Source organism: Motacilla alba, chromosome Z (genome assembly GCF_015832195.1).
Source record: "Motacilla alba alba isolate MOTALB_02 chromosome Z, Motacilla_alba_V1.0_pri, whole genome shotgun sequence".
Lineage (NCBI taxonomy): Eukaryota > Metazoa > Chordata > Aves > Passeriformes > Motacillidae > Motacilla > Motacilla alba.
The window spans coordinates 36,146,896-36,174,104 of record NC_052046.1 but is presented as its reverse complement, the minus strand read 5'-3'; the positions used below and the strand labels follow the sequence as shown (position 1 = coordinate 36,174,104).

Genomic DNA, 27,209 nt, shown 5'->3' with positions numbered 1-27,209 from the left:
TGTCTACTGGTATAGTGAAGAGCAGCCTGTTTATTTACTAATGTTGTGGTTTAACCCTGGTATGCAGCAAAGTGCCACACAACTGCTCAGTCACTTTCCCTTAGCACAACGGGAGAGGGAATTGGAAGCATAGTAGTGAGAAAACTCATGGGTTCCTTTACAGACAGTTGAACAAGCAAAGCAATAGCTGCATGTGCAAGTAAGGCAAAACAAGGTGTACGAACAGCTCCCCCATTGGCAGAGAGGTGTTTAAACATTTCCAAAAAAGCAGGAACTTCATTGAGTGTAACAATTACTTGGAAAGAAAAAAGCCACAACTCTGAACATCCCTCCTTCCTTGTCCTTCCCCCAGCTTTCAATGCTGAGCCCAACATCATACAGTGTGGGACATCCCTTGAGTCAGCTGGGATCAACTGTCCTAGTTGAGACTCTTTCCATCTTCTTGGGCACTATCACTGGCAGGGCAACGTGAGAAGCAGAAAACACCTTTATACTTTCTGTATTAACACATGCATTCACAACTCGTGCAATATATCCTGTTAAATGGAAACATTGTACTTACAACCTGATTATGTTGATTGTCAGTCCTAAGTTCCTTGTAATTGGAATACTGAATATAAACTGGCTGATTGTGGAGGTGAGGTGTAGCAGGAGTGTAGTAGTTCACCATAGAAACAGCAGCATCTACGGAAGCCATTTCCAAAAATGCCTGCAACCAATACATAGCTGATTTCAATGCTGTTTTTGTTAACATGAGAGAAGAAACCCTAATTTTTTCCCAATTTCACTCTCACTTGAAAAAGATTATGTGAAAGTACAATACTGATTTACTCAGCATTAGCATGCATTTGTGTGTGCATGTTTTTGGGGCTGTTTTATTCAATTTGTGGGTGTTCTTAGAAAGTTTTATATTTTAAGTACACTATGTCATTTAAGAAGAGGCGGAATATGTATGACATATGGGAAGTAATGCTGCTAAAAGTACTACATTGCTAATCAATTTGTTAAATTCCTGAAATCAAGCACTATTACTTAGGTAGCTGATATGCATACTGATTGAAAAAGCTTGAACATTAAACATCCATTAGCTTATGCACTGTATTAATCCAGCTCAGTACCCCAGACAATTTTTGAATGAATGTTTATTATTTTTAGGATTTCTGTGCTTCTTCATGACACAAACACTACTCTGCCACATCTAATAGGATAAAACAGATGTCAAAAAATTACATGCATGTTAGTAACTTAAGCAGACAGGCTCTTTGAAGACATGTGTCATCAACAGCGACAATGCAGTTCTTTATCACCTATATATTCTCACATAAAGTGGATATAATGTTTAGCAATATTATTAACAAATTTCTAGTTCATTACGTAATCCAAAAGCATTTTAAAAACTTAAAATTAATTCCAAAACATCCTTTCACATTTACAAATATGAAAATCTTCTGCTATCAATGAAATACTTAGACACTGTTGCAATCATTTCATTCAAGGTCAAGATCAAAATTATAGTAACATGAACCACATCTTCAGTCTTGCTCTTGTTATTGAAACATTGAAAACTACATACCTGACCTTTTCCTCTTAGCATCAAGAGATTGGTTACTTTGCCAAAAGGGAGACCTAATGAAACAACTTCTGCTCCAGTAACATCATTTGGAATTTGACGAATATGAAGGACACGTGAAGGGGAACATGGCGATCTTTTTCCTTTACTTTTTTTCTTCTCATTATCTAAAATATTTTAGGGAGGGAGACAGACAAGTAAACAAGACAAACTCATTGCACAGTGTACATATCAAAACCTAAAGGAGAGAAACTGCTGCCTCAGCACTGACATTGACTTAGGTACTTAGTTCTTCGAACCCTAAGAAAGGATATTTCATATCTAACAAAGGAAAAGCATAACAAGATGTCATCAGCTATTCCAAATCTTGATAGCAAGGGGAGGGTGGGGTATGTCTGGCTTTGCTCTGGACTTGTTTATTTTCTGAAGAATTGGTTTTGGTTTACTGTTGTTTTGGGTTTTTTTAATGGGAGGTCAGAAACTTCTCCCCAAATACCCACATAAGATATCTACAAAATATTAGTTGCACAAAAGAGGGGAAAGTCCCAACTGGGAGGTAATATGTTAATTTTACTTTTATCACCAACTTGTCTTTCTGTGACTGAATTGGTAATTTGAGGTTTTGGGTTTGTTTTTACTTTATTAAAGAAAGCCTGCTGTTCCAAAGTATTTTAATTTTTAAAAAGTCTTTGAAAAAGACAGCATGAAATCCATACAAACTCTTACAACTTCCACTTTGACATACAGCCAGAAGTGGGGTTTTTTGAACATATGCCTGTTTGGATCCTGTAAGGGACCGATTTGGATTGGTAAGTGACCAATGACTGCATTTCAGGAACATTACTCAGTATCCTTGAGAGCACTTTAAAGCAGAACACCTTATCTGGAACAAGCATATTGTTCTAGAAGCAGTTGCAATGGAGGCAAGAGAGATAGCCTTAATATCTAATCTGTTGCATTTAGCCTTCCAAGGAGAAACACAAAAGATTGAGAAGAAATTTCTGTATGAGCTTTATAAGAAACTTCAGATTTTGCCGCAGGTTTTGCATACAGTCTAAGGCTGAGAACTGGTTCACACAAGTCATTCTGCATAAGGATGTTTACAGAGGGTACTTTTATTACTGGAAGCCTGTAAAATTTCAAGTTGAATGATCAAAGCCCCAGCCATACCACACTTAACAATTCTCCACCCATAAGTCTGTAATGCATTGATTTTTCCATCAAGAAATTGTAAATGGCTTCATGTGCTCTGTATGCATTCTGAAAAATATGAACTTTAAGACAAACATGGCCATATTAAACACAAACTCTAACAACCTATTTTGTTACTTTTCAGGTTCAAAATGGACAAAATGTCCCTGACTTAATACTAAGGAATGTTTGAGCAAAGAAAGCAGGAAATGAAGCCTAGTATGAATTTTGCCTTTAGTTTTATATGAGAGACTCTTGCAGAAGCAGTATCTTCTGAGTTCTGATACACTGTCAGAGGTGACAAAATGGCGCTAAGTGGCTAACTGTTGAAGTGTTTCTTTTCTTGTTAAACTTTAGCTAAGTTACTGAATTGGCAATAAAAGCTCGCACATCTCAAATATAAATCCTCATAGTTTTTTAAATCATGCTTCTTTCTCCAGCTGTGGTTCAATACTAATTTTGATGCAGAGTGATAACCATCTGTATCTTCCAACATCCAAATTTCAAAATTGATTCAACATTTCTTTAAAGCATGCCAAAGGTGATCACCTTTCTGAATTGTACTCTCAATCGAGTGAAAGTAAAAAATGCTCTCAGACAGACCAAAAGAAGCCCTATGAACAAAGTGAAAATTGGTTCCTGATGTACAAAGGGAAGTTCATTACAATCACAATTCATGACTGGTACAAATGTATTCCCTGAGCGGCCTGAGGTAGAGAGGTACACATTTTAGATATGTGACCCACCAGACCAAAAAGCCCCAAAACCCCAAACATAACAAAAGAAAACAAGTCCTGCAGCTGAAGCAGCTGTATTGGGTAAAAAGATGCATTTCAATAGTGATCATATTTTATTTTAGATTTATATGATTATTAATGAGAGCACCTAGTAATATATCCCAAAAACCTCTATATCATTTAGACATCTTGGATACCACTGCGAAGGATCAGTCATTGAAATGTTAATTAATAATATATATCTCAGCTATTACATTGCTATAAGCTAATGCTATTTCAAGCCAAGCAGAAACATTTGGACATCACATTGATTTGATCAGCAGAAGTATAAACAACCTGACATGTGCAAGAAATCAGAAAGAAAAATTTTCAAGTTAGCTCCTCAGACTCCTCCTTCTTCCCCACCAAAAATATAGTAAGTTTTAAGACACTTATCAAAAGGTGATCTGCTCTGTCCTTTGCCCTGATATAAAATAAACTATTTGGAAACCACTGCTGACAGGCAATTGTCTATGTCATGATTTAGTTAATTTATTTGACATAAAGTTACTTCATGCAACCTTTAGTCATTAACACTCCAAGTACACCTAATGCTAGAAATATTATTTTATATATATATTAACAAAAGCAGTATCAGCTTTCTCTCACTTTCAACTTCCTGTCTGATCTAAAACTACAGGTAAACGAACACATACATTTACTGCATCTTCCTCAACATACACACACAAAACAAGAAAAAAAAAAACAACACAGAGAAAGAACAGTTGAAGAATTTTGAGTTTGTTGTTGTTTTGGGTTTTTTTTATGTATACCTGTAGCTGAAGTAGAATTGCTCATGGTAGAAGGTCTGTTACTGACACCAGAAGCAGCTTGTCAGGACCACACTAAAGAAATTAAAAACAAGATTACTAGTAAAAGCTGTTACAGAGAAAGGTCAATATAAAAGTGCAAAAACTCCCTTTACTTATTCTTCCCAAGAACACCCCCTTCCTGTACACAATACTCACAACTGCCAGGAACTTGTTTTTCAGGGGAAAAAATGCCAACAACATAAGTTTTTCCCATGTCTCAATAAATCAGCAAATTCAGCCATGCTACACTATTGATTTAAATCAATATGTTACACTGATTTAAATCTATCCCACTACAGTTCACTTTTTAAAATACCAAGAATAACAAATGCTTAAGAAAAGAAATGAGTTGGCTGCAGGCTTTATGTCTGCAATAAAACATTACTTCCATAAATGCACAGCCACACAGGTAAAATCTGCATTTGCAACAGGACACAGGGGACCTTGAGCAAAACTAATTTGAGACATATTTAAACACACCCATGGCACATTAAAAAAAAAAAACCAAAAAAAAAAAACCAAAACAAAACCAAAATGAAGACAAACTGGTTTCAGTACTTTTTTTAAAAATACATGTGACCTACCATCAAATTCTTAGGACAAAGAGGAAAGTATTTGCTTTAAGAAAGTTAACAATTTCAGGCTCTAACTACTGACAGAAATGAGTTTGAGTACTACATGTCCTTCATTAAAAAATCAGCATCTAGCTCCAGTTACATCTGTTTACTCATTCAGACTGCTGTAATATCCCAGCCAAGCATCACCTTCAAAACGCCACCAAGAAACAAGGTACACCTTGAACAAACAAAACACATCTGAAAGGCAGTTGCATTTCACCTTTCACCACCCACTTCCATAAACTTTCACCACCCTCTTCCATAAAAGCATTTTAATGAAAAAAAGAGACCAAATGAATGATTCTACAAGATGGAATAAGTTGATCCAAACAGCTTCTCATCACTTTGGTGGAAAGAGAACTGCCCTTGGTCCAATATTCCAACTGTTTATCTTGCATCAAGTCCAGTGCCCAAGAGTTTTCCTATGAGATGAATCAATTCTCCAGCCTACCAGCATTCTGAGCTGAGCTACATTAGTTATTCAGATGAAGGAGACATTGAGAAGTGGCACGATCCACTGCAAAGAAAGGGGTAAGGATAAGCCATCATGTTGGTTTGCATCGGCTGCAAAAACACTGCTTTGGAGTACTGGCTTATATGGGGTCTGTGCTAAAAGGAGCAATTAGGTTGTCCTCATCCTTGTTAATCATGCATTCCTGCTGCTTCCATAGTGCGGGAAAGTCATTCACAACAGAAGACTGTGACTAGGCAAGGGTGCTTAAAAACCTTTTCAGCCAGATTTAGCTGCTCCTGAAGGAGCACAGGTGTTAGTGTGGATGGAAGAAAACATGAGTGTGTTCATTCCTCTCCAGCAACAGGAGAAACTTATTTTTAACCATGAAACTGCATCTTAACAGGATATTTAAATACAACATCTAATTGTAACAAATAGCAAAATAATTTTTACATTAAGAAAACTAAAAAATACAAACCCTGTATTTTAAAGAAATGTCAATTAATTGGTTACTAGATATCATACATATCACACTGCACCTGCACAGATACTAGAATGTAATTAATATGCAATACCGATATTAATTTTCTCATATTAGCACCACATTTAGTATACCAGCACTCAGGTATTGTACCTAAATACCATATTTCGATTGTAAAATGCATATCATGCTAATTAAACAAAAGCTGTATGTGCAGATGTAGTAGAAAGTATTAATGATGGTCCTTCATTACACCAAACCTTCCTTTTATTTACTGGAGGGCAGGAAGAAAAACCACTACTGACACAACTACTGTTGTGGAGGCTTTAATTTGGTTTTTAACTTAGCATTTATTCAACAGAAGAAACCTCTGCATATTTCCAGAAGGCTGTGAAAAAACATGGTGGATTACCATGTCCAACATGCATTTTTACAATCTCATATTTAATTGCATATACACTGGTATTAAAAAAAAAACCTCAGACATTTTCAGAAGAAAATATTTTCTAACCTCTTCCATTTTTAGCACACACACAAAGAAACACAATGCAGATGGCTGCAGTGACCTGTTATACAACTCTCCGTGTAACTGGCCTGTATCTGTAAAACTGAAGCTGTAGCTCACTGCAGCACACAATGAACTGCTGCTCCAGGATGGTGGACTAAACCAGCTTTGACACGAGAAAAATTATACCAAAATTACAACTCTCATCCATGACATGTGCCTGTGCTTCAAACTGACACAAAATTCAGTCACTATATCCTAAGACAGTCTCTTAGATTTTGCCATTACACTGACAACCATTAACCTACTACAGCAGTGAAAACACAAAGGAACTATTTAAACCCCAAGCTCATCAGCTATGCAACTGTTTTATTTGGTTTAAAAGAAGATCAACAAAGCTTTGAGCTTCTTACAATACAGGGAACCATCATAATTTCAAATGTCTGTCTTCATATCTTCAAACTGATACAAGGAGTATTTTTAAATTTACATACTTTTAACTATGTTTGCATTAAAAAACAAAACAAAACATTTAAACATTAAATCAAGACACTGTAGAATAACTGGCCTGGCCTAGGCTTGCTAATTCTAGAGCCCTGATCAAAAAATTTAGTTTCTTACAAAAGAATTTAGAATTTTACCTGAAGATTTTGGTTATACTTTTTGCTATTGCCTGAATGCTCCACTAAAACACTCCTCCAATCTTTAACTTTTTGTATCAATACTAAGTTATGTACTCACCCAAACAATTACAGCACATTTATTAACTACAGCATTCCCCTTGGAAGGATGTAGTATATGAAAACCGCTAGGAATGCCACTGTTTTTTCAGGTGGCTGATCAAGGTATTTCTCAAGTACAAGAATACTAAAAAGATGCTTTTCATCATCTCCTTGTTTAGCCATCTTATAAATGATAAACCTTCTCATTCACTGACTGAAAGCAAAACCAAACCAAATGCAAAAATGTTCTAGAAGATTCAAAGATAAACTGACACCATGGCAGTTGTGCAAGTTGAAGTACAAAATGCGTATGTTTAAGATATTCTGGATTAATGAAAAAGATGGCATTTACGTCTTCAGTGTTTTCACAACCCTGTTCATATAGAATACACAAATAAATTACAAAACTTCAGTCTGTAAAGACCGTTTGCTCAATCTCTTTCTTTCCCACATAGAGGGAAAGAGATATTTTTAAAGTACTTTGTAACATGAAACATTTAATGTGGTGACAAATGCTCTGGGTTTGCGAGGCCTTTAGTGCTGAAAAACTCCACACAATAGGGTAGTGTGCCTTAGATATTGTCTTAGAGGATTCTAACTGAATCTTTCTACAGAGGCTAGACAGAGTACCACCATGCCCCTAATCTCTCTCTCTGTACACGAGTTTTCCATTGGTTACTTCTTAGTTATCCAGTACTTAAGTCCAGCTGAAAAACTGTAAAAAGAGCAGACAAATCCTTCTTAAAAAACTACCTTGACATCCTTCCTTGTCCACAGTTCATAGACACTTGACAAGCACTTCTTTAAGCAGAGACAGGAGCTCACACTGCCCTTGTGCCACCAAATCCATTTCAGTTTTCACAGCACAACCGTGTGGGGTAAGAGAGCTGCTTAGCCTCAGCAAGCTGCTTGCACCAGTTCTTCATGAGGCCACACAGTGAAAGTTAACAGGCAGGCAGGACAGGTAACCATGCTGCCCAACCCTTCCCTGGTGTACACTTCTTCCAGCACAAAGCCTACCTCACAGAAAGCAGCACCTGCCTACCTGACTGTACCAATTACATGGTGAATATTCCTTCTTTCACACTGTGGTAAATGAGGTAAATGGAATAGCTCAAAACAAGGACAGCTACCAAACCAAGGCTGCAACAGCCTCCTCTACTCCTGCACTCATTCCAAACACATTAATCATCTCCTAAGATCTTAAGACTCCCTTTTTTACACCATAAGACTTTCCACCTCTCCTACTTCAAGGCAGAATTTTTACATTTTTTGGGGATTATTACTTGGCGACAGGTAAGGCAAGAGCAATAGAACAGCTACAGCTAAATTAAGTTTATTCTTTCTTAGTATTATTCAGTAGGAACTAGAAACCAGTTGCTTAGAAAGCTCAGTTTTATTTTGGACATTTCTTTAAAAACAGGTAATCTACAGTGCTGAGTAAACAGTCAAATAAGAGGCCACCACAAAGTGTGGCACTCAATGATAGGTTAGTGAAACAAAGTATTCTTCTGTACCTACCAGATCAATTTCCCTGACTAAATAAGGCATATTACACAACCGACTACAGCAACAGGTGCCTGTCCTGAAACTACTTCAGCTGTTCTACGATTTTTTTAAATTCTCATAATAAGTTATGCTAATGATTCTGCAATTCCAGGATAAAACCCACTGCATTCATAGCAAAAAACATAAACATCTGAAAGTCAGCAACTCTTAAGTTTCTAAAATCTTTGTGAGTCACAGATAGTTGGAAACAGAAGGATAAGTCTAGTACCGCAAAATCCTTTTTTTAGAACATGCCCATGTGTTAAAACTATGGCAGGTATTTAGTATTTAGCACTACTTCTGGAGTCACTGAATCCTATAAACAATCTTTTAATTTCTAAAAAAGCTGTAAGTAACTCCCTTATTACCTTCTCCTGAGCATTCAGCTGCAGTATTTTCTTCCCCTCTCATTTTCTAGAAGTCACAAATTCTTCAGTACAGTTCAATTAATCAGAAATGGGATAGTTCCAGAGAAACTTACATTTGTATTGATGGTTTTCCTAGAATTTAGCTATTCATCTTTCTATGGTATTATTTTTAAATCAACAGTAAGAAAGAATATGATCATAGGTTTCATTAAGAAAAAGACCATGGGCAATTTTAATGGAAAATAATTCTTTCAAAAAGGACCTCTCTCCATGCATGTAAATTAAAACTATACATTTTTCTACAAGATTCTACATGGCAGAACAAATTAACTACTTGAAATTTGTCCCAAAAGAGAAAATTTCAAAACACGACAATTTCAAGCTATACCAGTGATAACCATAGTTATATTTAAACTAACTGTTCTATTGCATACTTCATTAATTTTTATAGAATCTGACTGTGAAAACAAAAGCTAAGGGTCATGAGAAGAAGGAAAACTTCTACTTATCTTCTACTTCTGCAGCATGTCTCTAGATAATTACCATATTCATTTACTCTTTCTTCCTCTTTCATGCTTGCAAAAGAGATGCAGCTCCTACATCCAAAATGGGGATTTAATATGAAGTACAATGCTGTTGGTGCCAAAATAACGATTTCAAAGAAAGTGGAGTCAAACTATAAGAAAATTCAAAACCATGTATATATACTAAAAATAAACTGACCTTACATAGATAAAGCCTACCATTACAGTAAGCTGAAGAAGAAAGAAATTACAGGCAGTGATCACAAATAAGAAAGCCTCTTTTCCTCTGCTGTAAAGACGCCTCCCAAACACAAGCTCAAGGTGCTGATCACCAGTCACCCTAGAAGCACTGTCTTAGCATTGATGGCTGCTCTTCTGTAGGCCTGAGTGTTCACTGGCTCTGCCAGAACACATCTTACTCCACTGCCTCAGTTGTCAACTACTGAATCTCGCTCCTGTACTGGTAACAAGGTACTGCACACCTTAAAAGAGTTATGTAACAGTAATTAAAATGTGAAGAGAAAAACATTATGTACTTTGCATTTATGCTAGATACAGGGCAAGAACATAAGGAAATAACATTTTCCTCCTGAAGATGCAAAATATGCAAAAGCAACCTTGAGCATGTGATTATCAAGAGCTGTAAAATTAAGAATGACAAGTGTAGTTTTTTTAATTAATATAAAATACACATTTCATTCTTAAAGTCAGAAATACCTCGACTTAGTGTGAAAGCCTTAAACTCATCCAAAAGGACAATAATAAGAAAAGGACATTTTGAATATTCCAGAAATCCAGCAGGCATCATGATGCAGAGGCAGAGCTTTCTTTGAAACTGTCATCAAAGATGGCTGCTTTTCTTTGTGATATGTCACTAATTCACAATTTCCACAAATACTGTTTTCTGATGGTATAAATACAAACTAGACTGAAAACAAAGACTGATGTCCATGCTACCTAGGCAGCTTAAGCCTTCTATATGTGAAGATTAAGTTTTCCTTAAAGAGTTAACACAGTTTTTCTTGTGAAGATAATTTACTTAAGTTACTGCAATATACTCCTTTCACATATATATTTTTTTCAAATTATCAATAGAACACTCAACACAATCCTTACTAACAGTCTTCATTCTTATTCTTAATAAGCAAGTGAATATGGGAACATATCTATAAATAAACACTATACAGAATGAAGTGTACAGATGTACAGATGAAGATACTAGACCTTAAATTAAAGGTTTTATACTCCAAGTCACAAATGTATCTATACAATGCCACACTATGTAGGGTTTTGGATCATTTTATACCTCACTATGCACAAGTCACGCCATAAACATCCAGGATCCCAAATAAACCACCAGTAATCCATCTCTCTTGACTTTGGTCAGAAGAAAATTTACATAGCCTTATAAAGTACCATAACTTGACAATCTGGTTTATAATTTATAAACCAGATGTTTATAAAGGTTAAAATCAAGATGAAGAAGAGCTGAAAGAAACCATTCCACCAATGCCAAACAATATGGTAGCAGCAAAACCCAAGAGGGGTTTTAACAAAAGAACTAGTATGTCAAAGGCTGTAAAAGAGATTCTTCCATTTAAATCAACTGCTAAGAGATCTATAACAACACTTATGCTACGTAATAACACGTATTAAAAAAATTGAAAAGAAGACTGAAAGATGCTAGCAAATTATGCAAAGGTGATGGTAAACAGATTAAAGGAAAAAAACCCCACTGTGACAAAAGTAAAAATGTGATGAACTGTGGATTATTTTCTTTCCTCTTGCAAAGGAAATAGTTTAACTTGCATAGCATGAAGAAAGAGAAAGAAAACTAGCTGGATCACAATAGCAATCAAAATTTCTGCAAAACTGCTATCTAAAGCATCCCTTTTAGCATTCATTTTAACTCTAGTTCACAGATTCAGAGGAAGATGGAGTCAAAAAGATTTGACTCTTAACTGATCAATCATTTAACTTAAAAGCATGAAACTACTTTATCTAACTTACAAATTTTCAGAGCCCAACAAATAGTTTAAAAAAAATCTTCTCAGTCTCAACTTAGCTGTGACACTCAAAAGACACATGTTCTTGACTGTATGGTTTTTGCCTATTGAATTTTCTGCTTCACAATTAAAGATTTCATCCAAAAGAGAAGAATTTTTACTTCTTTTTTAAAAGGAAATTCATATGCACAAACACTCATTTAAATCTAGGACTAAAAGCTCTAAGAATTGCACACTTAAAGTAAAGAGGCTGGAAGGAAATAAAAGTCTGTTTGATTATGTCTACCACATAAATTATGAGTTGAATAATTGTTCTAGCACGTGAAAGATTAGTCTCAAGATCAACACTAGATTCGATATTTTTATTTGCAAGTTGATTTTTAATTACTCCTTAATGCTTTCTAGGAGAGTAGTTTGCATGCAAGGAAAACATGGTCCCAGCTATGAACCCCACAGTTCTTGTCCTTTCTGTCATGTGTATTTAGTTTCCTCTCTGCTTCGCAATGTTTCTTATCAGTTTCTCACTCTAAGAAATTCTCTCATGCAGTGGTCTGTGCTTCTCAGGCCCACCTTCACTTCTTCTTCTGGAAAAATTACTTCACAGTGATATATCCTCTAACAGTCTTAATTTCTTCCACTTCTCAATGGAACACACAAGTTAGTTGGTAAAAGTTTATTCTTCCCTGATTAAAATATACTGTGAAGTGATTTAACAGTAAAACATACAACCAGCTATGCAAGAAACATGATTTTGAGAAGAAAACCTATGAAGCAAATACAACTCCTGAATTTTATCAATAATTAAATCCATGCACCCTATTAATACTCTGTGCTTTATAAAATACTGGTTATTAAACAAGTAATCACCTTTGGAAAGTCTACAGTTTTAATTTGTCCATTTGGTTGATGACTAACTCTTTTCAGTCTAGGACAGTTCAAATCTAGTCTTTGGATTGCACACTTAGAGAACTCTGGATTCTGCTGAGACACTACTTTGTGTGTGTGTGTGTGTGTGTGTGTGTGTGTGTGTGCGTGCGTTCTGAGCTGCTCTCCTTATATTTAAAGGTACACACTGAAACAGCAACCAGTACCATGATAAACAGCTCCTCTGGGAGAGCATAACATTCTTCACAACACACTAGGCTACACACATGCACTAAAAATACCAATTTTGTACATAAAAGAGCTGAATCCTACGTGTCCAAAATAAAGTTCACAAAAATAAAAAAATTCTAATGAATTATAATGTTGTTACTTCAGGATTCTACACCAAAGACTGCATTTATTGTCCAATCCTCAGTGCTACAGCCAGCAACCATTATATGCCAAAAACAAGCTACACAGAGCAGATGCTACAGAGGACCAGTACAGACAGAGTGACCTTTTCATATATCTAGAAGTCCCATTACTGTACATACATACAAATATACACACGTGCAGTTGAAACTTGTGATGGCAAGACAAAAATTAACATGAGCAAACTGATCTCCCTACAGATAGTATATTATGGAGCACTGCAGGAAAGATTCACCAATGAAGAGTCATTTTCAAGTTTCTTTCACACTTTTAAAGCACTCCATTTTACTTCCATACATTTGTTTTCTATTTTAGAAAACTGTTGAACATTTACAAGCAGGGTTGTACACAGCAGAAGAAAATTATATAGAAAGAGAATCTTGTATGACAGAATTTCAAATTAATGACAACTAAGACAACTCAGTTTCTCTACCAGGTTTTATTAAACAGAAAAAAGTTTCTAAAACTGACAGAAATCAAATTAAAAACAAGCATATCACCTACTTTTGAGTTCAAGTAGCTTCCTCCACAGAAACTACTTTTTGCAGTACAGTTTCCACCATACTCAAGGTCATATACTGTGCACTGAATAACTTCACATTAATTACTTCAACATTGATTGTGTTTTAGGAAAGGACAGATAACTGAGATGAAGGGGAAGGAACAGACATGAAGCTAGAGTAGTTTTCCTGGTAACACAAGACCAGAACAAACAGCTTGTCTGCATACATGCAGCAAGAAAGACAAATTAGAGACTAGAAAATAGAAACAGATGAACTGACAAATCAGAAGAGTAAGAAAATGAATTCAGTATTATGTATAATAAAATGAGGAAGTGAACAGGCAAAAAACCTACAGAAATGGGAAAAAAAAGAGAAAAAATCCTAATTAAGCTGAGCACAATCAGAAAGACAAAGAAGGCCTAAAAATACCAAGGGGGACTACATGCAATTTATTAATTAAACTACATCACCTCTTAATGTTACAGGTCAATAAAATACTTGGATGCTATATTCTTTTCATTTTCAGTGCTCTTTGGGATCATGGCACCATCATGCATTTCATGCTGACTCTCAAACAGTACTTGTGTTTAGCCTAGAAAACACTATGTTTAAAAGCCTGAAGACATACAGAATCATAGAATCATTTAGGATGGAAAAGACCTTTAAGACAGGGGAGTCCGTATCTCAAAGTGTTGAAGCATAATTTATACATTCAAATGAAGTATGAAGTATTTTATCATGCTGGAAGTGTAAAAATGTGCCTTGAATTCTTGCTTTAAAAATGTTTATTATCTTTTCCAAAGTAGTGCAGTCTTGGAATCCCCTAGTAAGACGGATCAAAAGCTGGAGCAATACTCTAAAATTTTGTCACATCCTTCTCATGTGCCACTTCAGTTGTAGCTACCATGCAACCTACAGACAAGGAAAGAGTTACCATTCCCTGATTTTACCATATGGTCTGGTCCCACCCAAAGCAGATGACATGGTAAGATTTGATTTCTGCCTATATGTGAACTGGTTTTGGACAATCTTATTCCCGTGACTAATGCAATCCACCTTCCAAGAAAATAGTAACATCTCATTTAAATGGTAAAATCCTAATAGAGAGCACTGAGCCTACCATACACCTCTGCAGCTGTGTAAAGTATGCACACTTTCACAGAGTGCACACATGCAAACACAACTCTGATTCCTTTGCTTCTACTACTCACTGCGTAGAAAGAATAATCTATCTTCTTGACTTTAAATGCTCTTGCAATAGACCAGGTCTTTTAATGAGTAAGAATGGCAACAAGTTAAATTACTAGTAGTTCAGTGTGAATAAGGAAGTCAATTGCAAAGATAATGGTTGGTTTATTGAATCATATGAGCATTCATTCTATTGGCTTTCACAAGAAATTCAGGGTGTGGTTTCCTGGTCAGTTTAAGTTGATCTATGGCTAGAGCAAAGGCAGTCATCTCATTCCTCACCCTTGTGTTTTCACAGCCCTCACCACAGTGACTAACAACTGCAAGGCAGCATGGTACCAGAATAATTTATTTTACCATGCAGTTCACATATGACAGTTGCTGCACTGTAAGGGAGGTGAAGAAATGCACTGCTGAGGATGGTGCTGCTCTTTTGGCAGCAGACCTGAGTTTCAACAACTTCAGCCAAGAGGGAAACAGCAAGAACAGGGAAGAATGGTATCAACGGCAGTAGACCAAATACTTTTTCACCTACCCACTCTGCAAAGAGGGTCAAAAATGCTGCCTCTAACTCCAATGTAAAGCTCACATCCACAGACCTGAAGAAACAGGAACAACTTTCACATGCTGAAATGAGAAAAGAAAAAGGGGAAAAAGTCTCTTAAATATAGTCTTTCATTAAAAATATGCAGCACCAAATGAAACCGTAAGTACAAAACATATACAATGGTCAAAAGCAGGAAAACCAAAAACAAAAGTGCAGTTACATGCAACAGCTAATGAGTGCAAAAGAATTAAGAACTGCAACTTGAAATAACAGCTGTAGGCATTATTTTATGATATAACTAACCCATCCTCATGTTTTGACACAAGATTTTGTTTAATCAGGATATTCTCTAAGAGAAAGTTTACAAACACACACTTGTGCTTATCACTTAACACAGGATTAGTTCAGCAGAAAACCTGATAAATACTCCCTGGTAGAACCCAAATCAACTCCTTATCTCCCCAGACAGGGTACACAAAGCAGATTAATTGTCTTGACTACAGACCAAATCAAATGAACAGCAATTTGACAATTGCTAGGGAAACTAGGAGATTTATTCATATTTTGCTATTTTCATGTTTTTGATTGTGATAGACTGTTTCCATTTCTGATTATATCAGACAGTAGTAGTAAACAAGATTTGGGAGTGAATAGCAAGCTCAGAAGAAGAGATAACTTCATTCATACCAGGCTATAACACATGTTTTCCACAAGCACATAACTCAAAGTGGGTTAAAAACAGGTATTTATGAAGCAACTATAGGAAAAAAACTAGGGAATTCTATGTAAAATACAAATTTTTTAAAAAGGCTTCTGAGCCAGAAATCTATGGATAACAAGAAGTGGTTAATAACTCTTTAAAAGCTTGAGCATAATCTTCCAGAATTCCAAAGTCTTGTTACCTGAAGATTTGGTACCAGAATGACCAAATTTAATTTGAAAAGGAAATACTGCTGCTGTTTGTATAGTGTTGTTCCTGAGTTTCCCTCTTACTAACCCCAACTATAAACTTAGGCCACTAACCTCAACTATAAACACCCATAGGTTTAGGTACATATCTGTCTGCTTTTGATAGCCAACAAAAAATTACAGTTAACGCCACTCTGGTTTCTTTGACTTTTTTAAGTTTGAGTCACATATTCCTGCTAACAAAATAACTTTAAATAAAGAATCAATTTCTTTGCCATAAAACTGAAATTCTCACAGCTTTTTACAGAATTTTTCTGATCCAAATAAAAATTATTTATCTGTGTTTACTTTTACATATTCTCACCTTTATTAAATATAAGGTTTGGATCTAAATTAGCCTCAGCATTCCACAGAAAGAAATTGATGCCTCTGTTTCATTTCTGTATTAAAGCAGCATGGAAATGTAATTTTTCTTCTTTTACTTTTTTTTTTTTAATTAAATGCCCTTGAAAATAAAAAGTCACAAGACAGCTTATGAAAATTTTGTTTTACTTTAGGTTTACTAGGGCAGTTTTAACCAACACTTCAATAGCTTGCTTTAACCAATGACACTCAATTCTCAGAAGGTATTTAGCATCTTCCAACAAAAAAATAACTCAAATCACTCAAAAACCCCAGGTCATCCTGAAGGGTCACAGGCAGCACTTAGCATCTCGGAGCATACTCAAACTTGCAGTTATCACCAGCCACCTGCATCTTCACTGAAACACATAAAGGCTCTACTTCAGAAAATTTCTGTAAAAACACTCAGTTTATGTTTACACCTTTAATATGTCTATAGTCTTTGTTTCACTGTCTCAAAAGCAAGTTTATTAGGGAGGTTCTACTTTGCAATGTTAGATTTGTACAATTTACAAACTACATTTATTTTACCTGCATCATTTCTACCCAAACCAGAAACAAGGCCAAAATTACCTATATTAGTATTTCAGGGCAGTACACAAACTGAGACATGACTCTTCTTCCCTCCTTTCTGAACTGAAATAATAAAACCTTTATGAAAATTTTTAAAAAATACTTGGGATAAGAGGTCATCATACTAGTTGTATGACAGCATAGGAATAGACCCACATTAGATAGCAATTCCACAACTTAAGAGAAAAAAAACAAAATAAAACCCTGTATTCTCAAATAGAACACAAGAAAAACAAAATTACAAGTTCCTCCACAAGCACATTTGACTAATTAAAAAAAAATATTCTCCCTCCAGTGAGAACTTTCTTAGTCTTCTCTCAAAATTTTGCAACACGCACTTTTAAAGCAAATTGGAAAAAATGCTGATCATAGCAGAATTACTCAGTATAATTTTTAATTTTTTCAAAAAAGCTACCTCTTAAGACTGTTTGCTGTTTGAATAATCAGCATTTATAAAAGACTGTTCTCATCAACAGGTCTCCCTACAAAGGCTTCTACTACCACAGTGTGTTAAAAGATGCCAGGAAGTTTTTTGAATCACTAGGGAAAAAGAAGCCTTAACTTCTGTATCAGAATACCTAGATTTTAAGAACAGCAAAGGTCTTATATGTCACCGACACGCAGGACACAAGTTTAAGTTAGCGTAACGTGTACACCTTTGCGTGAAGTTGGAAGTGCTGACTTCTATGAACATTTCTATTTTCACCTCTGCATATGGCTACAATGAAAAAAATAAACACTAGGCATGGTTAGTTTCCTGGCGCAGCTGAATTTCCCGCCATGGCCAAGCTACCCAGACTTTGGATTTTGAAACATCAAGAGGTAAAGGAAAAATATCAGCAATCAAATTTTCACTTAAAAAGCAGCCAGGGAAGTTAGCAGTACACACGATGAACTTGGGTTTATTACTTAGTTTCAAGTTGAGAAACTTTATCAAGACATACAGCTGTCATCACACTATCCCAGCAGCGGGAGCACAGTAATTCAGACTTGTTTAAAATATTTTAATCTTCTGAGGACTACAATGCTGTAGAAACTTCATCCCTGTAACAATCTGCTGCACAGTCAAGGCTTTCAGTAAGGTCTATAAAAACGCATTACATGAATAACCATTCTGATTATTGATTAACTCCACAGAATAGATGTCAATCAGCTCCCTTCCACATATCCACTTCCAACAGGCACCAGCGACAAGGCGAATAGCAGCGGCTTCACGTTTTCCCTGCTAAAGACACGCACCCCCCAGACTCGGGGTACTAAACTTCAACTACCACGTGAAACCGCAAATACCCAAAAACTCATCGCGATCCACCGCTAAGAAACCCGAGCGCCAAAGGATTCTTTTGCCACCTTAGCAGGGGTAACTCCGTAATAAAGTTTAAAACCCGGGCAACCACAGGCCCCGAGCGGCGGCCGACACCTCCGCCCGGCGAAGGGACGGCAGCGCGTCCAGCCCCGCGGAACGGCGCTTCCCGGCGCATCCCGGCCCGCAGCCGCGGCCCCCGCGGGGCAGGAAACCGGCCCTGGCCACGGCCGTGCGGAAAACGCGACGCCGGCCGCCCTGGGAGAAAAACAGAGAAAAAGAAAGAGGAAGGGAACGGAAGCGAGACCCGCACGCCCTGAGTACCACAAAGTTCCCCGCGGCAGCGCCCGGCCGCTCAGCTCCAGCTCGGCGACGGCCGCCGGCTTCCTCCTTCCACAAGTACCTGGCGGAGCAGCCCTCGGGAATATCCCCACCCCAAGCCCGGCCCCTCCGAAACCCGGCCCCTCTCCGACACCCACCTTTCCCCTCTCTCCGCTCCCTCTGACGGGGGCGGAGAGAACCTCCCCCAGCCCCTCTCTCTCTCTCTCTCTCCACCCCCGCTGCTCCGAGGAAGAAGGAGCCGGGATGTGCTGGTCACCGCCCCGCCGCAGGCGGCACCAGGTGGAACCCTGGGGGCGCTCCCCGCGGCCAGCGGCCGCCACCCGCCCCCCAGCGCGGTGCCGGCGCGGCGGCGGAGCGGGACCCCGTGCACGGCCCGGCGGGCGGGCGGGGAGCGCCCGCGGGCGGGGCCGCCCCGGAGCGGAGCGCGGCGCAGGCGCACCGAGGGCCCCCGCCCCCCCCGGCCTCTCCTCCGCGGCGCCTGCGCAGTGCGGCAGTCCCGCCACTGTGGGGCGCGGTCGGGCTGCGCCGGGGCCTCGACCGCCCGCCCCGGGGCCCGGGAACGGGGCATCGGTCGCTCAGCATCACTTACGCTGGAAAAGACGCCGAGGTCATCGAGTCCAATCTGTGACCGGACACCATGTTCACTAGACCATGGTACTACGTCCACTCCTTCGTTAAACACCTCCAGTGACTGTGACTTTACTACTTCCCTGGGCAGCCCCATTCCAAACCTTAATCACCTCTTCTGAGAAAACGTTCCTCCTAATGTCTTCCCCTGGCACAGCTCGAGGCCATTTCCTTTCGTGTCTCTGGCTGCCTGGAAGAAGAGACCGACCCCGACCTGGCTACACCTTCCTTTCGCTGGTAGAAAGAGTGGTAAGGTCTCCCCTGAGCCTCCTTTTCTCCAGGCTAAACATCTCGGCTCCCTCAGCTGCTCTTCGGAAGACTTGGGCTCCAAACCTTTCCTCAGTTATGTTTTCCTTCCCCGGGGTTCCCTCCAGAACCCCAGTGTCTTTCCTGCTCAGAACTGAAAGCGGGACTTGAGGCGCGGTCTCACCAGTGCCCTGTGACGGTCAGGGGATGCTCACTGTCCTGATTCTCTTGGCCGTGCTATTGCTGGTACAAGCCAAGACAACACTGTCCTTTTTGACCAGCTAGGCACACTACTACCTCATGTTCCATCATCTGTCAACTAGCACCAGCGCCCCAGGTCCTTTTCTGCCAGGCAGCTTCCTATCCACTCCTCCCCCAGCCGGTAGTGCTGCAAGTAGTTCTGCAGGGCAGTAGCCACAGGTCATGGAGCAGCCACAGCTCAGGGGCTTTGCCATCCCTTGAGGGCCCCGGTGTCCTCCTGCCCTTTGGGTCCCACAGAGCACCCATGATAGCCAGGACAGAGGGAGAAAGTTGGCCACTCACCTGGCACCACCAGATGAGATTCAGGTGCTGTCCCTGACCTGGAAGCTGGTTGTGCCGTCCCTCCATGTGGTACAGGACTGGCTATTGAGCTGTTAAAAGGCGGTCAGCCCCTGTCCATGTAAAAGCTGGACGTGTGGGTTTGTGAATTCACTGAGCCATATCTTAAGGAAACTTAGGGAAGTTTGAAAAAACTTGGAAAACTTGAATGGGAAACTTGACCAGGAGACACTCTGGCAGTCAATCTTGCACAACCTGAGCTGGGATCAGGGCCCCTTCACAGCTACACTCCCCTACTCACGCCATAACACCAGATTTCCACACCATCTCCACCCCAGGTTTCCCAGAGCAGAGTTTCAGAAGTCCACATCACCTGGGTGCAGGGGACAGATGTCTAGTCCCCTGACTGAAGAGTAGAGCAGGAAACTGGGTGATGCCAGGCAAGGTCTGGTGACATACTCATGGCTGTGTGCAGTTCAGGTGAGCTGCGTCTATGTCCTGCCCCCTAGAAGTGGGTGCCCAAGGGCAAGAGGTGCCCTGGAGATACCGGATAGAGATATCTGTGTTTCATGTAACTGCAAGGCATTGCATTCCTCTGGTTATGTCCTGTGTAGGGTGGGATTCCCTGAGCTAACTCTTTTTCTGGGCTGTGTTGTTAAAGAAAAGTGTAGCCTCAATCAAATGGATTACAGTCACAGGACAATTCTTGAGTGTCCTGTGAGTCTGATAGACTTCACTCCTAAGAATACAGGAGCATCTAGAAATTCGCTTTTCTGTTCCCCCACAAACTACAGGAACAAGACAAGTCACCATGATCAAAGGAGTACTTTGAGGAGTAGTTGTTTGAAAAAAATGGATTTTAGTCTTAAGGGTCAAAAATAAATTTTATGCATAACAGCAGACTCAGAAATTATTATGTTTGAATCAGTTATTGAGAAAAAGAAGTGACAATATCAATGTATCTATTTTAGATAGGCTATTACGAGAACATACATACACATATATGAGTATATACTAATATATTCAATATTTCCAATGTATTGGAATATATTTTATATATGTTAGTAATTAAATTTTATATGTATATAAATTTAAAAATTAAGGATTTTTGAGTCCTTTGAAAGAACTTTTCTTTAGAGGTCAGATTGTGAAAAATGACATACAGTTTCATCCCTCAGCACACATGTTTCTTGTTACAAGTTAAATATACAACGTAATTTAAAAATACTATAAGGGTTCTCCTGTAATTGCTCTGTACACTATAAAATAGAAAGAAGTGTGTTTTGCCAGTAATCTCAACTTTGCTGCCATTGAAGAATGCTTTTAAATTAGCTTTCAACTGCAATTCACAAAGCCAATAGAAATTTTGATAGATTGTTATAATAGAAAAAGAAAATAAATCCTTTGCGATAGGGCCTGTGAGCTGGTTGCTAACACAAGCAGGGAACAACAGAAAGGAAGAAAACTTTGATCATTCCCTTCCTGGGAGGCAACGAGTGAAGGGGAGAGAGAGAGATAAAGATAATGTGAGGGAAAACACTTCTAGGAAGCAAACTTGGGTTTTGGGAGTTCTATTTCTACTTCACCTGTCACACTTTTAGTGATTTTTTTTTGTTTGTTTTCGGTTTGGAGGTTTTGTTCATTTGTGGTTTTGTTTGTTTGTTTTTAATTGGTCCCCTTATTCTATTTATTAATTTCAGCTTGCTTCTCTAATTGGTTATGTCTGTAGCTTCTTCTCTTTTTTTCATTAATTTAAACTGTATTCTTCCTGACCTATGTCAAATTCATGTTTCTTGCAACTTTAGGGAAGTCCATGGAGTTATGCTGTCTGTAAATTAGATGTGTGTGATTGTGTTGAACGGATGTGTTGCTTCCAGCTGCCTCTTTTATACAGACATATAAACTGAATGATAGTCTTGTTTACTTTAAAGAGGTATATACTGTGATTTAATTAGATAGAACTTCGAGGAAGAACAGATATCTGTATGCACAGATCCAATTATAGCATCAGGGCCTGGGTACACGATATTTTGTCTGCTCAGCATATGAATATGAGTAGACAGATGCAATTAGTCAACCTGATCTATTTTAAACAAAGTATGGTTATCTGGTTTTAGCAACATCATATTTTACTAAAAATTACTTGTCTTTGATGTTATTCCATCAATTTTAAAGAAACTAACACCTATTTTTCTCTTATTGAGATTGTTGTTGTCCATATTGCTAACACTTGCTTGCACCATGAAAATAAACCAAAACCAAGTTTCCTGGTTTTGTGTTTTGGAGTTCTAATTGTAATTCCGTGGTTTTGAGTGTTTATGACATGAATTAATACTTGGCAGCTAAAAGGTCTTCTAAGCTACTCTCTATTCAATGAGGACCTATTATCCATTTTATGTAGCTTCTATTTACTCAGAATAATTGGATACATTGTTGTTTTTTCAGGTAACTTTTCTACTAAAAGTCGAGTCCTTTGTAATATGTCATGTTTATGCAACCAGATACATTATATTTCTGAGAATACTATACAGTACCACTTCTATGAGGAACTTCTTTGTGTAGTTTCCTGGAAAAAAAAAAACCTAAGAGATTTCTTAGCAGGGTAGTCATTGACTAGGTCATTTGACTTGCTCCAGGCTGACAACACAAGGCTTTCAACTAGAGACTGTTGCTCAAGAAATAAGAGTCCTGATTAAACCTTGCAATTCATTGCAATTTTACCAGCTCCTCAGCTGTTGTGGTGCAACTAAACTGCAAAGTCACTCCACAAACTGCATTAATAAAGGTAATTTCCTCCACCTTTTTGGTTTTAGGATTACTACAGTAGTGTAGGAGAGCAGACATCTGGAAGCAGCCATGGACTTCCATGATCCTATCCCTCTCAGGTTTACTGTGCATTGTACAGGCTGGCAACTCCTGGTAGGGTATGGCTACTCCACCAAACTGCTCACTGCGCTGAGTCAGAAATACAAGCTGCATCTTTGACTCTGCTGATCTCTTCTGGAGAGAAACAAAAGTAGATGCTTTCTCTGACTAAACCAGTTCCTTTAAGGGAAACACTCAACGTGACTATCATATTGTGATTTACCATTCTGTGTGTCCCACTAAGGAGCCTGATGCATAAACTGGGTGCAAATTGTAGCAGAATTTTACTGGCAGTGAAGAAAAAGGAGAAATTGTTTTGCTAAGCCACTAAAAGCTGTATTTATCAAAAACCTGAGTTTTGATCAGACTGAAATCACTGTGTGGCTGTGGTTCAGCAGCAGCTACCTTTTTTTTTCCTTCTTTTTTTTTTCTTTTTCTTTTTCTTTTTTTTTTTTTTTTTTTTTTTGGGGGGGGGGTTGGGGTTGGGTGATGGGACAGGGAGAGCAGGGAGAGGTCGGTTGTTTTTCTTTCCTGGGATAAACTTGGGAAATTTCTTTTCAGGTAAGTTTAAGAATATATTAAAATATATGTGCTCTTGCCATAGTCATGCATTAAGTTACCATTAAAGAATTTAGCTGCACTGTTTTACTCTAAAGTCTGTCATAACCTCACATGAGGAAAATGGTTTTTTAGTTAGGATTCACGCACCATTTGAGACCATGTTTTATCTCCTGATTTCAATGCAGAATCATTCTAAGATCACAGTAAACCTAAATAGCATTTATTGGCAAATAGCAACAAATTAATATATGTCTGCCTCGTGGAATGTACTAACTAAATTACCAGTGCTGGAAACAACTTAGCTAATCTGATAACTATAGCCTATTCAAATTAGTCCAGAGCTGGCAAGCTCTTTGGATGCTTTAGAAGGTGGCAAAAGATCAGGTGAGAACAACAAAAGGCTTTAGCAGAGTTTGGGTTTCAAGAGCCTTGAAACAGTGTGTAATATTTAAGAATGGCAGAAATTGAAAGATATTATGACTGATATAATGTTGTTGATATAAAAATTTAGATTGTTCCTAGACCTTAAAGGAAAATGCTGATGCAAAATGTAGCAAATTTGGGATGTGAAATTATGCTCCAAAATCAGTATTTTTGCACAGAACTGACAGAATCTGTAAAATTTGGAACATACAGCCCCTACTCCCAGTGAAGTAAATGCATTTTGCTTTTGAAATAAATATATGACATTGGCTAGTTCAGAGCAAACCCAGAAGATCACCTCAAATCCATGTTTAAGCTCAAAAGTAGCCATTTGAATCACAGAGCAGAGGACCAGGAGACAAAAGACAGGCATAGAGAAAGAGGAGTACTTACTGTTTAAACTCTCAGGATAACAATTTTTCAATGCTGATAAGACAGTACCAAACACTTCCTGTTGTATCTGACTGTTTCGAGACACCCTTTGTCCTTGAGACAAAAAAAGTTGAAAAATTTAATAGGAGTCCATGCAGTGAGTATGGCAGCAAAGATCTAATTCTTAGTCCTTTTCATTGCCCTTCTCCCAGGATCCAGTCAGTATGGGTATGTATGTAATGCATCACTAATGAAGGGTATGTTTTGAGCGTGCATCAAAAATTTTCCTATGTTCTCCCTCTAATTCCTAATATATACTTGGAGATGGTCAGGGTATATTATATCTTGTTTCCCATTGCATTTTTTTATGATGAATTGAGTTACTCTCTGCCACCATTTACAAACCTATTAGATGTTACTGGATGTGATAGATCGGAGAAGCATTTAAGGACTGTTATTAAGGAGGGCTTCCAGAGGCAGAAGTTACTAACCTATTTGTAAGGACAAGTGGGGCTCTTTTAGGAAGGCAAGTGTCTTTTCGTCATGGAAAGGTCAGGTAGCAGCAAGATGACGCTGTTTCCCAAAAGAAGGTTTGAGGACAGCAGCCACAAAGCAGACCAGGCAGTGACCTTGGCAATACAGTGCGGTCCCCTGGCACCAGAGGCCGGCGAATCCAACCAATGATTCAGGCACAGCAGGGGCAAGTGCACCTATGATGCAGCTAAGCAGAGACTGAGGGCACAGACATGAGGTTAAATGGAGACTCCAGTCAGAAGGTGTAGATGTAGGCTCTGGGAGAGGCTTGTCAGGGCAACCAAAAGCTACTTGTCATCAAAGTTTCTGACAGTGTCGTACTGGGTGTGGACTCTCCTGTTGAATCTGTTTATTTCAAAGGCAGAAAGAAGATGGGATATCAAGATAAAGAGAAGCCAGAAGAAAGTTTTTCATCTTGTCTAGTGGTGAAGGGATGTTTGGAAGAAAACTAATGGTCAGAGTTTCCTTGGAGCATAATGTTTGTTGGAAAAGTAGACATTGCTTTTGGATGAAGAAATATTCCGACTTTTTTTCCCCTGATGGAACACAGAGTAGTGATATCATCTTCTATTGAAAGAGATTCCTCCCCCAAGCCTTCTGGATAACATCAAAACACTCTGTCTCATGTTTTTCTCACTCCATTTTTTTCCCCAGATGGAAGTGGCTTGTTTGCATTAGTTGCTTTGTATTTTAAGAGTACTTACAGTTATGATGTAGCTAATGAGAATATTTTCAGGATGTAACAATTTTGATAATGAAACTGTGAATGTTGGAGATCATTTGGCCTAGAGTTTCTTAGCTGACTTGGTTGTTGACAGAAGAGAAACATCTATCTTGCCTGTTTTAAGTGTCTACTTTTTAGGTCACAGACTAATTTATTATACTTACATCTTGACATTCTGTGATGTGGATTTCTACAGCCTATCTTCTGTAAAACTCTATCAGTTTTCTGAATTTTTATTCAACTGAGGCTACTGCTGTGCCTAATAATGGAGAAATGATCACATCTTTTCTGTAAAGCAGCCTTTATATTTCATTATGTGAACAGCACCACATGGGTATAACAGGTTTGTTGCCTCCTTCATGTGCCTTCCTGTTACCTCTTGACATAACACCTGTGTAATCAATTTGTTAGCACCTCCAGGTGCCTTTCTTCTACAGCTTGGCATAACAATACCCTCCAGTGGTAAGCTTTGTTTGTTTGTAGCATATTTGGAAGTGTCAGGGAAACAGCAGAGCTTCCAAGATGGCCAATTAGCTGATAACTGTTATAAAGAACATCATTATTACACAGCACATTTTTTTCTCCTTTTTCTTGCAGAAGAATTGTCTTGATATTCTTCCAGTGTTTATAGTAGCAAGTTTCATTAATGGACCAAATTTCCTATCAGTGCGTGGCTCTAACAATTGAAACAGATCTTTATTTTATGTATCTAGCATACTTATATTACTTTTTTTTCTTTCCAAATATTCAAATAATCTGGTTTTGGTAGGTAACTGACAGTTAAAATTTTCTTAGTATTCATATTGTCCCTTACAGACTTTAATTAATTTGAAAGAGTATCATGTTCACGACTTATTATTTCCATACATCTGTCATTACTTTGCTGTCCCTTGGGATGCTCCAGTGTAATTTTAGAGTTCATTCCCACATTATACTTAGCAAATTACTATTTCTAGCTCTATAGGCTTTCTTTCACAGATACAAGAGCACTATCTCACATGAACTTTGTAAAAAGCTACGTGTACCAGCATACACATGACTGGGTGAGGAGTTTAGGCCAGGGAAACAGCTGCTATATGTTTAATTTCTGGACATCTGGAATAAGGATCATTTGTAACTGCACAGTGTTACTTGTATGTATTTTTTTGACCACTGTCAACAATTCTGTTCCACAACTCTTTGGAATTACTTGGTACCAAAGTTGGTACCACAGAGTTGCAGAGTTTGGACTCAAATTTGCTGGTGAGTTTTGGCCATACATGGTCACAAACAGGTCAGGGCATACGGATGATTTTTGAAGATTAATCTCTCTACTTGCAGTCCTATGGATCTAAGTAATACATAATTTCTAAACTCAGCCATTTATGCCAAAAATTCTTAGGCTGTAGCATAGTGTCTGTTTGTGTCTTTTATCAGGTCATGGTCTAAATGCCTAGAAAAGTGCACAAGGACTGAGACCAAATCTGGTAATTTTGGTTTTGGTCGTATGCCTCCTCCATTGGAAGAGCTTTTAATTGCTGCTGGTTAACAGTGTGTACTGTAGACTTAAACCTAGGCTTTCTTTTATGTACCAAATTGTTCATAGACTCTTCTGAATGATATTTTGATAAACGCTGTCCTGTCTGCTCAGGAAGCCATCCATATTCCTGCCAGATTTACAAGGCTAAATCTGCCTATGTG

At 38.3% G+C, this 27,209-nt stretch overlaps 1 protein-coding gene across 14 annotated transcripts in view; it reads right to left on the bottom strand.

Annotated features, from left to right (window-relative positions):
* PTBP3 (polypyrimidine tract binding protein 3) overlaps positions 1-19,054 on the bottom strand; it is a 43,123-nt gene extending 24,069 nt beyond the window's left edge. For 4 of the 14 annotated variants that reach the window (XM_038124220.1, XM_038124232.1, XM_038124234.1 and 1 more), the window contains exons 1-5: positions 16,993-18,612; positions 15,097-15,188; positions 4,311-4,382; positions 1,574-1,737; positions 563-709 (exon numbers count right to left, since the gene is read on the bottom strand). In XM_038124220.1, coding sequence (XP_037980148.1) covers positions 563-709; positions 1,574-1,737; positions 4,311-4,335 — 336 coding nt within the window. In that variant the 5' untranslated portion in view covers positions 4,336-4,382; positions 15,097-15,188; positions 16,993-18,612. The other 10 variants (XM_038124226.1, XM_038124222.1, XM_038124223.1 and 7 more) reach the window with 10 other exon arrangements.
* Positions 19,055-27,209: the final 8,155 nt, after the last annotated feature.